At 42.2% G+C, this 12,522-nt stretch overlaps 1 protein-coding gene across 1 annotated transcript in view; it reads left to right on the forward strand.

The window, feature by feature from the left end:
• The first annotated feature begins 1,946 nt into the window (after positions 1–1,946).
• Positions 1,947–12,522, forward strand: part of FARP2 (FERM, RhoGEF and pleckstrin domain protein 2) — a 67,821-nt gene continuing 57,245 nt past the window's right edge. Inside the window, exon 1 of the mRNA XM_010023863.1 lies at positions 1,947–2,150. Coding sequence (XP_010022165.1) covers positions 1,947–2,150 — 204 coding nt within the window. The remainder of the gene's footprint in view (positions 2,151–12,522) is intronic.

Here is a 12,522-nt window from a genome sequence, read left to right on the forward strand (position 1 = left end):
GTTAAGTTGTAATGGTTGCAGTATCAAGGGGATATAGATGACACTGAGCCAGGTTGGATGAGGCCTTGGGCAACCTGGTCTAGTGGAAGGTGTCCCTGTGCGTGGTGGGGGGGTTGGAACTGGGTGATCTTTAAGGTCCCTTCCAACCCAGACCATTCTATGATTCTATGGTTTCTCTCCAGGTTAACAGTTAGAGGTGTAATCTGGGCAATTGTCTCTGCTGGTTCGTGTGGTGATTGTGGTTTTAAAATTTGTGACCTAAAAGTTGTTCCCCTTGGCTCTGTGGCCACACAGCTTGAGAAGTTCAGTGGAATGATATGCACAAGGTGGTCTGTGAAAGGTGACAAATGAGCAGAAATTGTCTACAACTGGTAGGTTGAGCACTGAGCAGTGTACACACACGTTTAAGGTTGAGATTGTCCTTTTCATTCGCTCTTCTTTTGTGTGTCATCAGCTGGGAGACTGGAGGCATCTCTCTGGTGGTCTTTGGCTGTGCTGCTCGGGAGGGCTCTGCGGCACTCATGCTAAGCCAATCAAGCCTGTGGTAGGCGTAATTAAGTAGGAGGCATCTGTACCCCTCCCTGTGGGGGTCTGCAGGTGTAAAAAGAAGCCTCGAAACCCACTGGTCTGCAAGCCAGGAAGATGTTTGACCAATCCCAATGTGTGCAAGGATAAAAACCTAACACGCACATCCCCCCCACAGTTTTTAACGATATGTAATCCTGGCTCCATTTAAGTCCACACAGCGGACTGCCTACCTACTCAAAGCGTAGAGGGACAAAGGAATGTTTTCGTGATCTGCCTCTCTCCTTTTTAGACAAAACACGTTTATTAGGAAACAATCTAACACTTCACTGAATTTTTTGTAGTGTGGTGGCCATGTGAAGGCTGTCCCAGTGTCAGTATCCACATATTTTTGATTGTTTAGACACAGAGTGGTATTTGGGAAATGCAACCAGAACAATCTGAGGAGCCGAGCTGTTCCTATGTGCGTTTCTGCTGAATGCCTTACACATGGTTGCCAAGTCCTTCATGGCAGTGGCTGCTTTGGACACATTGCATCCTGAGCACACGTGCCTCTTGTTCATGTAGACCCCACTGCAATCCCTGTGCAAGTACTGCCTCTGCTCCCATGGTGGGGGAGAGCCAGGGAGAGACATGCAGGTTGTTTTTCCCCATGTCAAATTAAACATGTGCTCTGCAACAACTGCCACCAAACCATGGAAGTAAAGATCATGATGTAGGAGTTGGCCTGCTTGAACTAGCGTAGATTTCTGTAATTGAGATTTTTGCCTACTGACTTAATCTGGGTACAGCAAAGGTTTGCTAATAAGGTGCAGAACTGTTATCTGCGGCAGAGATCTGCATAATGAAGGCTCTGAGCTGCCAGCATTGGTTGAAGTGGTTACAGTTTTGCATGACTCATCATTTGGGGGGGATGAAGAAAGTTTATTGTTCCTGTTATCTTGGGGTGTGGTCCAACCTTGTTGTCACAAAGTCAATGGGACGGCCAGGTACCAGTGAAAAGCAGAGTCCTGCCTTACCCTTTACTGCCTGCAGCTTTCACTGTGCTCTCTACAGTGCTCATACTGCTTGTGGTGATCTGGATTAGGAACCTAAATTGGCAGAAAAATTAACTGGAAATTCAAATGTCAATGTGTAAGGAGGGGAGAGGGCACAGGTTTGAGCATCCTGTTTCCTAACCATGTTTTGTAATAGGTATTTTTTTGCCACTAGTTTTTCTTCCCAGCAGCTGGATTTCTGACCAGAGTTTCATCAACTTTATTACTGGTTTTGATAGTGGGATAATGTTAAATAAGGACGTCATGTGCGATTGTGCTTCAGTGGATAGTGTCTTCATATGGGATATTGGTGGATAACTATCTTACAGGCTATAATCCTCCATTTTCCTTCAGGTTCCTTTAGACTCTGCTCAATGTTGAAAGATGGGAGAGATAGAAGGAACATATAGGGTTCTGCAGACTCCCGGCTCTCGTTTGGGTGTCCAGAAGACTATGGGAGTGAGTACCTTGGAGCCAGGACAGAACCTCTCCACTGCAATGGCATCGTTGCCTGCCAAAACACAGGAGCGGGACCTGCCGATCAAAATAAAGATGCTGGACAACACAGTGGAAGTACTTGACATTGAGGTAAGAAAGGTTTAAGCCTGATTTCAAGTACACTTAGCTTCTAATAATGTAAAGTTCATAGATGTGCTGCTGTACAGAGCTGGGATGTTTTGAGACAATGTCTCAATGAAGATTCCTGTAGGGATTTTACCTAATTACCAGTAGTTAAATGAGTAGCACATCTTGTTTGTTTGTTGGTTTTTTTTTTTTTTTTTAGTCGAACAGTTGTTTTGTGTGTTTAACAGATTTAAATATAAGCACATACTGTAATAAAAAGTTTTAACTGTTATTTGCTTTGGGGGAACACCACCTGTCTTCTGGTGAACTGCTTGCTTCCTGAGACATACACAGCTTTACCTATGTGGCAGCTGCGAAAGCAGAAGGAGGGGGTTTATTAGTTACTACTTTTTATTAATTACTTGAAGAGGTTTATATCCTTTTCAAGTAAACTTGCTTCTATTTGAAAGTTTTTGCTTGTTGTCACTCTTTGGGAGGGAGGCAGAAGGATGTTTCTGAAGATTTGTATTTAAAAGTATGCTTGCTTAGCAGTTGGGGAAATCTGCTTTAAGAAATACAAATGGTGCTCAAGTTGGGTGGTTCTGGTTTTAAACAATGAAAAATTTTTGTTCTACAAATTCTTCTTTCATTCTCAGCATTAATTGTAGCTTGCGTAAAGATGTATTGTTAGAAAACAGCTCTGTTCTAGTAAAGTTAATCAGTTATCAGATGCTCTACGTTAGTATCAAAATAGTGCTCATATCCTTGATTTGTGGCATAGATTTAAACAGGTATTTCTATGAAGTCAAATAGAGTGAAAAAGATGTCTGTGGAGCTCTGAAGAATGAGTGGTTTTTGGGGATGTCTTCTGCAGATTGCTGTCCAGCTGTTCAACTCTCAAACATGAAATCTGATTAGTTTCTGTTTAAGTGTGAGGCTGTGCCTGTATCCTCCCCCTGAGGACACAGAGGGTGCAGCAGATTTCCATCCCTCATTTACTGTATAGAACACAAAAAGCCTTTTTTTGTGTGTGTTTTGTTGTTGTTTTGCTTTAATTATGTTAGAATATTTAAAAAACCTGCTGACAGGTTCTTTTAAGTGTGGTTTAGGGATTTCTTTTTTTTCCCCCAAGTTGGTGTAGATGTTGGTGCTTTTGTGTTTTGATTTTAAAAAAGAAGAAAAAACTCAAGCAACTCGCCTCTCCGCCCCCCAACCCTGTGATTTTGAAAATTGGTGCAAGTCCACTAGAAGCTGTTAAAATCAAGAAAGAATTTATAACTCCTACTTCCTGCTTTTTTACATGAAGTCAGTGACTGGAAATGTATTTTACCATAGATGCTTTCCTTCTCTTCCTTGCCACATTTATAGCAACTTTGCTCTTTTCATGCAAATCTTCCACTTTCCTTTCCAACATCATCTTTAACTTTCACCCAGATCTTTCTGACAGTCAAAGCCTGCTTTACTGGGTTTGATCTACAGCTGAAGGGAATCCTTTGACTACACATCTCAAACATCTCAATCCTTTGACTGTCGCATCTCAAACAACCTCAAAATCCTTTTCATGCTGACTGCTGATGCTGAGGTGGCCCTGCGGTCCCATCCTGGAGCTCTGTGCTATCTTCTCTGCTGTTTTCTAACCTCTAAGTGCCTCCCTGGTTCTCCTTAGTTCTTCTCTGTGCTTGGTATGTTCACTGCTTTCACAATACCATGCTTTTTTTCAAACTGTCTTGACCTGATTTTCCTTTGCCTGCTGGAACAGCCTCGACTGTATATGCTTCCAGCTGTTTTCATTGCTCTCTGGCTTCCATCGCAGGTCCAGTTTAGCTCCATCCTTAACTCCCTGTCTTATCCTACATCACTTTGTTGTTAGTCTTTCCACCAAATGTAGATTTGACTGTGGTTCAGCCGAATTTTTTAACTCTTGACTGTCTCTTGGCTCTGAATAAAATCAGCCTTTTCCTGATGAAACTTAGGTTTGATACTTATTATCGAATTATTATCAATTATTATATGTCAGTGTTGATCTGCACTGGTAAAAAAGATAAATTCCTCACATTTTTTTATTTTTTTTTTTACCACTATGAGTCATACTCCACTCTTACCTGCCTGACCAATAATGTAGTTTCTATTCACCTCCGATTTCTTCATTTACTTTAGTGTGCAGGCTGTAAAGTCTCCAGGGTGGTACAGTTTAACTAAATAGCTAGAATTCATACCGGCCAGGAACACCTCGTTTCACACCTTTGTTGCTGTGGTCACCTTGTTGGCTTAAATCTTCTCCAGTCTTAATCATCATCATAGAATCACAGAATGGTTTTGGTTGGAAGGGACCTTAAGGTTCATCCAGTTCTAACCCCCTGCCACAGGCAGGGACACCTTCCACTAGACCAGGCTGCTCCAAGCCCCCCCCAAGCTGGCCTTGAACACTGCTAGGGATGGGGCAGCCACAGTTTCTCTGGGCAACCTGAGCCAGGGCCTCACCATGTCATAGTGAGGAATTTCTTCCTAAATCTGATCTAAATCTCCCCTGTGTCAGCTCAAAGCCATTCCCCCTTGTCCTGTCCCTACAGGCCCTTGTAAAAAGCCCCTCTCCAGATTTCTTGTCAGCCCCTTTAGGCTCTGGAAGCTGCTCTAAGGGTCTCGCTGGAGCCTTCTCTTCTCCAGGCTGAACAAGCTCAGCTCTCTCAGCCTGTCTCCAGAGCAGAGCTGCTCCAGCCCTGGGAGCATTTCTGTGGCCTCGTCTGGACTCACTTGAGCAGCTCCAGGTCCCTCTTGTGTTGGGACCCAAGAGCTGGATGCAGGGCTGCAGGGGGAGGTCTCCCGTGAGTCCTTCTCCTCAGGGCTGCTCTCAGTCCAGTCTCTGCCCATCCTGTATTTGTGCTCGGGATTGCCCTGACCCTGGTGCAGGACCTTGCACCATCTTACTGCATATGTACCCGTTTTGAATGTTGCAGTATGAGTCAATCCGCCGGGTTGTTCCCAGCAGTTCCTCCCACTGCCTGGTGATTTTTTGCATTGCTTCACTGACTCCCAGTCTTTGTAGCTTCAAACGTAGGTTGCTTATCTCTGCTTTCAAGGTCCCCCAGGGCCCTACCTGTAGTCTCTCCCATGTACTTGGCTGCATCCCTAACGGGGCCACAATGCAGTACCTTTGTTGTTTTTTCCCATCATGACAAGAGGATTCCCATAACTAGGAACTATGTTAGTTTTCTCGTTAGTTTTCTTTTTACCTGGAAATCCCTCTCTGCATCTCTACAACATCCACAGAAACACCTGTATTTGGGCAGCTAGTGTACTGAGGCCATAGTTAATATCATACTACTTTATGAGGAACTGAACAACTTAAAAACTTTTGCCTGATGTAAGCGGTGAGGTTAGAAGGGGTCATCCTTTGTTCATCTGTAGAGCATCGAGCATGAAAAGGTCTGTGGTCAGCAACTGTAGCATTAGTCATACTACTACATTGCCTAGATTATCTTTCATTTTTGTCCAATTGAGGTAGCAAATGATGGCAAACAGGGATGAGGTATTAAATTGAAACCCTCTGCCTCCTAATTTGCTGGTGGACTGGTGGGATAGCAGTAACTGCTGACTGTTGCTTGTGATGGGTAATTGACTTTTTTCATATGAGGATTGAAGGCAAGAATTAGGAAAAGTTGGCCACATTGCTGAATAGGTGGTGTGGGTTAGCAGAGAGATGTTTTTAAAAAAGCAAGGAGAGAAATTAATGATTAAGCATCTGTCCCAGAGGGATTGAAGCTCTGATTGCAGTGCTGCTTGCCCACTCCTCTTTGCTTTTGCAATTTTTTTCCCTGGGTGTGGAAACAAGAGGTGCTGTCATCTTCATTACCTGCGTCATGGGGTTTCTGGTTACTGATTGAGGTCAGCAATGATTTTTCCGTTTAGTGGGACACTGAGGCCTTTGTCATAGATGTTGTTGGCACTGCTTTCTAATGGAGATGTAGCTTATGGCAAAAAGGCATTCCCTTCCCCCCCACTTCAAATCGTTTTCCATGTGTCTTAAAGAACTGTGGCAAATAACTTTTTATTGAGAAAAGGGGTGTGTCCATGGAAAAGACGTGGCAAAGTGGTCAGCTTCTGGAGAGGGACCTTCTGTGTGCAATGCAGTAGGGAAGCTGATGCAGGAGCCCTGTTTATTGCCTTGCTTGTGAAGCTAAAATGAGCTACATCAGCAATTTTAACCTTACGGGATAAAGAGTAGCCACAATAAGGATTCAATCCATGCAGCTTTTCCTTGTTATCCTCTCCTTTCTCCAAGATGCATTTAAAACGCTTGCTTATCTCCTGGCAGGTGTTGGTGGATACTCTCATTTGGTAGCTCTTCCCCATCGCTTGAGTTTCTTAACTTGCCAAAGAGCAAGAAGACAGGCTAAGTGGCATAACAGAAGGGACAAGAATAAAATAGGAAAGGACTGTTTTTCCTTCATGTTATTCTTGTATTTAGAACAGTGTTCAATCTTGTCTACATTTCATTACCTTTTCTCTAAAATCTACTGTCTGCTTTCACCATCTGTATCGTAAAGGGTTTTTTCTAGCTATGAATTTTGTTAATCAGTAAGAGGCAGCTATTCTGTAAAGTGTGCTGGGGCAGAGTTCTTCTCCAGGGAATCTGTTTTGAATGTTCACGGATGAAGAAATGCTCAAATATTTTCTAGAGCATAAAAAACTGAAAAGTGGGTATATATGTTTTCTCCTTTCAGTCGCAAAACAGAAAAGAGAATGAAACATTCATCCAAAGCTAGGCTGGAATAGGAATTATTTTAACGAGTTGTGGGGTTTTTCCCCCTTTTTACAGCCAGCTTGTTTAGTCATTCAAATCTTGCATGTGCCGTATCATGGGATACCCGTCCTCCTTCCTCCAAGTGAAGTCTGTCCAAATGGGTGGTTTTGCAGACCATTAGATGGGTGATCGGAAAATTCAATTTAATTCCGACAGTGGCACACTTCAAAGTAATCAGGAGTTTACAATAGGAATTCCACCAGCTTTCCTGATTTTCTTAAGAGATTAGACTCGGAAGCCTTTGATCAGCATAGAAATATGACAGAATCTTAAGTAGAAGGGCCTAGGCTGGGTTTAATTCACCAAAATGACCACTTGATGAAATTATACTTGTCAGGTGCTGGCTACAGAAGACAATAAAATGTGCTGTACCAAGGGACAACTTAGGCTATAGGAGCTTAGGGTGTAAGAAGTTGTGATTTATACCTGCTGAAAGTTTTTGCATTGAGTTGGAAGAGGAATGTATCACAGTGACATATGGGCTATCAAAGGCATGGAATACTGCATGTACCCCTGGGTTAGAGGAAACAAGGGTTCTTTTTGCACTGCATAGCTGGAATAACCCTGGCACTGATGGTAGGTGAGAGCTTAGTGCTGTATTAAAATCCTGATAAGTGAAATAGCAGGTTTAGTCAACAAGAAGGGGGTCAGACGTGCTGCATCCTCCAGCTGCTTTCTTGGATGCAGTACTTTTTTGGGGTCTGTAGACAGGCAGACTCTAACATCTGCCTCTCTGACCCAGTTTTCTCTTTACACTAGCTTATAAGACATTTAATGGAATTGGTGCCATAATGTGATGTTTAATATTTGGTCCGTGTGTTGTTCCTTGTATAGGAAATGTGTGCTTACTTTCTTTCATGGATTGTGCTATAAGGAAGTGCCCTAGAAAAAGAAGTTTAGATAACTATGCTTAAAGTTTACCAAACTATGAGGAGAACTCGGCACCTCTTCAATTGCATGTGCTTCCTCTTCTCCTTCTGTTTGAACATAAAATAAAATTTGAGAGTGATAAATACTTATGAGTCATAATATAGTTGAATTCTCCTCTCTTTTCGCCTACTGGAGAATGAATTCGGTAGAACTGTAATAGCCGTCATAAAATCATAGTATAGTTCTTAGCGCACAGCAGGACCAGGAGGGTCTGTCTGCCTGCTGTACTCAGTGGGAAAACTTAAACTAGATTCTTTTTCCTTACATGCTATTCTTTGCCAGGTTGCTTTGAGCACACAAGTATGTTCATTCTTTTTTATGTAACTTCATTATATTTATATAATATAATGAAGTAAACATGAGTCTTGCTGTTATGCACATGTTAATAATACAAGTTAGCTTTATGTTGGTTTGAATTTGCCTTTAGATTTCAACTAATGTGTGTTTCTTGTGCTGGGAATTTGGGTTTGTCCTGCAGCCTCACCATGCTCTGAAGTTTTGTTGAAGGCTTTCTCTGGGGGTCAGGCTAGTGCAAGCCTTCTGGTGCCTCAGAGCATGAAGCTTGGCCTTAGGAATATGCTTTTGGTTTTGTTGGGATTTTTCCTATTTTCTCTATTTCTGCCAGGCCTGTTGTTTCCTTTTGCATGAGTGTTTCTCGAAGGTGGTTGTGTCTTTTCTTATTTTCTTACTAAGTCCATGAAAGACAGAGCATGTTCCATGTCCCTGCAGTGCTGTGCAATGTGTACCTCTCCATCTCACACTGGTGGGCTGCCTGGGAGAGAAACGCTCGGTTCCGCTGCTGTTCATGAGAACAGGCTAGTCAAGTAAGATCCCACCCTTCCCCCCAAGTATTTTCTTATTAGGTATTGTCATTTCACTGCTCATGTTGGAGTTTACTGATCCACCCTGTTAAACTCACTGTTATATTACTGCAAAATTTAAGTGACCTACTCAATATCAAGTTGAAAACAACTACTCGATGATTACTCTGACAGCAATGCTGTCTTTACTGGCCACCTATATGACTCTTACTTGCTTTATTTAGATCTACAATTACATTATTGAAAGTGCAAAATTACTTTCTATCCATGTGTTTAGAATAGAATAACTATGTTTAGTTATTCTGGTTTCTGTGCAGTTTGCAGGCATCCGATTGAGAAAGTGGCATGACAGTGTCACCTCTTCAGATGCCTTTTGTGACCAGCCACTGGAGCCTGTGCCCACAGCTCACTGCAGTTGGGGGCCCTGAAAAAACACGCTGGGAGCGTGGGAGGTTTTTGGGACAGCAGAGGAAGCAATCTAACAGCTTGTACGTGCCTTGTGACTTCCTGTGGTTTGGAAAGAGGGTTTTCAGCTCAAGGCATTTTGGAAAATGCTGCTTATCAGTAGCTTCTTACAGCAGCGTTAGTATCCCTAGAACTCTTCTGGGGATGAAGGAGAAATTCTGCAGCTTAAGATGCTGTTATTGAGCAGTTTTAAGAAAGAAAGATGCATCTGCTAAAAACGAAGAGCGTGTCATGGGCACTAAAAAACGTTTACTCTAAAATGCTGTTTCAGAGAGGCCATTCTTATGGCGGGCCATGGCAAACCCTGAGCATGTCACCAGTGTTACGGCACTGCACCTCCCAGCAATATGGGTCAGCCTGCTGCTGAGTCTCTGGCAGAGCCAGGCACGAGCTTCTCTCCTGCCTCTCCCTTTACCTGCTTAGACTTTCCTTTCATAAAGGCTTTTTTTTCCCCCCTCTGTGCTGTAAAAGTATTAACAGCTTAAATACGTGGGAAGTGGGGGGACAGGCTGCTTCTGAATCCTATTAAGCGCTATGCTGAAGGAATCGAGATGCCGTGTTAGTCAGCTCAGTGTTTTTTCTTCCTTGGCCAGGAAGAAATAGTAAAAATTCCAGAAAGAATCATAGCCAGATGTTTGTTATTGCTCCGGTTTAACTCTCCTAAATATGGCAAATAAGCTGCCTTAGGACTTATTTTTGTCTGACCTCTGAGGAGAAAGTAAGTAATTCACTATGTAAAATTTGAAGTTATTATAGGTTTTAAAAAGAAAGTAACTGAAGCTTTGCAATTTGTGTACTGTTTGATTCTACTATATATTTTTTAAGACCTGTTATTTTGTGATTGGGGGCTTGACTTTTTTGATGCTATGCAGGAATGTGGTATTGGGTGGGGAAAGGCAAAACTGCAGCCATTTTATTGACAGACATTTGGGTTTGGGTTTTTTTTATTGTTTTGAGGGAAGATGTGAACTTAAATTGCAATATAAAGAGAATTTACTATGTCATAGTTCTCTTTACATTAGATGTCCCATTACGTGAAAAGAAAACTGAGTTATACTGCAGCAAAGGAGAAACACTTAATATTCCTGTACAAAAAGTCTATTATGTGCACATATTGTAACTCAAAACGCAGAAACCGTTTAGTAAAATGGTGATCAAGTTTTATCACAGTCCTTGAAATATGAATGAATGGATTGAGTTCATACTGTTTCTATGGCTGTGCTATGCTATAGCGAGTCTGTTTCACCACATGAAGTTCATAGATGAAAAGCTGCTCTTGTACAGGCTCCTGGGGAACAGTATGAGAGCCACATTCAGTTAGCTTAGCATTGAGCTCGTGTAGAGCTGAACTCTTTTTAAGCTCACTTTAATTTATTATATGCATACTGAGAACTTTCTGCCTGTAATTGTTCTGTCTGGATGAGATCTGATGAAGTAAACCAATGCATAACATAATGCTGTTAGCATATATGCAGTAGTACAATTCTTGTAATTAATTCCTTTGGGATGCTTCTGAAGTAACTGATACACAACCTTGTAAAAAAGAAAAAAGTCACCTTCCTTACCAATTCCAGTAATTTTTCACTAATAAATAATAATTTGTCATTGTCACTAATAAAGAAAGGAAATAGTCCTAATTTATTAAACACTTCTGCAGAGTGCAGGTGTTCATTTATCTTTTCATAACCAGAGGACAGTGAAAAGCAGCCATTCATCTCTGGAGACATTCAAGGCCAGGCTGGATGTGATTCTGAGCAACCCAACAGAGTTGAAGATGTCCCTGCTCATTGCAGGGGCGTTGGACTGGATCACCTTTGAAGGTGCCTTCCAACCCTAACTATTGTGTGATTCTGTGATTCTATCAAAATAACTGTAAGAAATGCTGTATTCAGGAGAAAAAAAACAAAAAGGAAGTTCTCTGGGAGCCTCCTCTGGGTGTGGGTGACATTCAAAATTGGGTCTGCAGATGGATAATTCTGTAGAATATATAAAGCACGAAAGAGAAAAAAAAACCCCAACCCAAACCCATGAAACCCACAGTCAGCTAAAGACAGCCACAGAAATGCAGTGTGCTAAGGGCAGTTCAGAGAAATTTTAGGTTAGTATCTACTGAAAAAAAAGGACTTGTTGTTGAGAAGTTTAAATGCCTTGTGAACATGCATTTAAATAGATAGGGTTGCAAAAGCATACCCATGTGTCATCTCTTTCTCCTTGCCACAAAATGCATTTCTGGCAAGGGCAGTGTTGCCTGCTTGTGTAAGAGGCAGACCATATAAATTGAATATTTAAAAACCCCTGTGCTGTGGAGATGATACCTAGTGTAAAAGATGTACTTTTCAAGACTGTGATGTTGGTATGGAGGGGGGAAGACCCATTTATCTAACAGAGCAGTAATTCATTAATAAAGTTAAGAAATATAAAAAAAAGGACAAGGAAAAAAATATATTATTGAGCTGCCAAGCGGTCTATATTGTGAGTCCGTAGGAACTCCTGGAAGTCTTTGAACAGCTTCTGCAGGTACTGCTGCCCCCACCTGAGCTGCATGGTCAAAACCCACATGTACGAAATGTGGAGGGGAAACAAAAATCAGGCTCCCTAAATTGGAGTGTATCGCTTCTTAGTAATCTCTTTTCAGGTGTAATAGAACTTGTGATGCCTTTTTAATGCATTTGTAACACTGTGCTTGGGTTTTGCACACATGCTTCTGTATTTTGGAGTGCTCTCACCATGGTGAAGACAGGTTTGAAAACATCACTTAAGAAGTTGTTTCTTCCCAGCCTCAGGCAGAGGAAAGGGAGATGAAGTATTTTAACTGTTAATGCCTCCTTACTGCTCAGGCTAGCGTCCAGAGGTGGTGTTTCCCCAAGTGGTAGAACCAAAGCAAGCTCAGTTGCCACTCCATTTTCCCAGCGCTGGTATCTGGACTGACATGTTTGGCGTATCTGCTACCCAAGCTGCTGCTTTTTCCTCTGGCCGCCCTTGGCAGAAGGCTTGGTCGCAGCACTTGGTGGAGCCTGAGCGCAAAAAGCAGTGGTAAAATGCCCATATTAGTTTAAAAAAGAAGAAAACAGGCTTTGTAGAGACTCCAGGTTGCAACTGTGTGATATGCCTTCATCATGAAGGGATAAGCATTGCTGCGCCTCTTGGCCTGCTTCTGGGCTAGCTAGCCCAAAGCCAGAGATTCAGGAAAGACTCCTTCTGGTAAGGGGGAAGTTAACAAAGCTTCGGCCTTATCTAATCTGGCCTGTAGGTATTTATTAACCCATCGCCATGGTATTGAACTTCTGCTCAAAGTACAGTGGGGAGTGATGTTAGGACAGTGGGTACAGTTTTGATTTTGCACAAACACCTGTGTAAAGAATTTTTCATTACTGTCTTA

Source organism: Nestor notabilis, unplaced genomic scaffold, assembly GCF_000696875.1.
Source record: "Nestor notabilis isolate BGI_N333 unplaced genomic scaffold, ASM69687v1 scaffold521, whole genome shotgun sequence".
Classification (NCBI taxonomy): Eukaryota; Metazoa; Chordata; class Aves; order Psittaciformes; family Psittacidae; genus Nestor; species Nestor notabilis.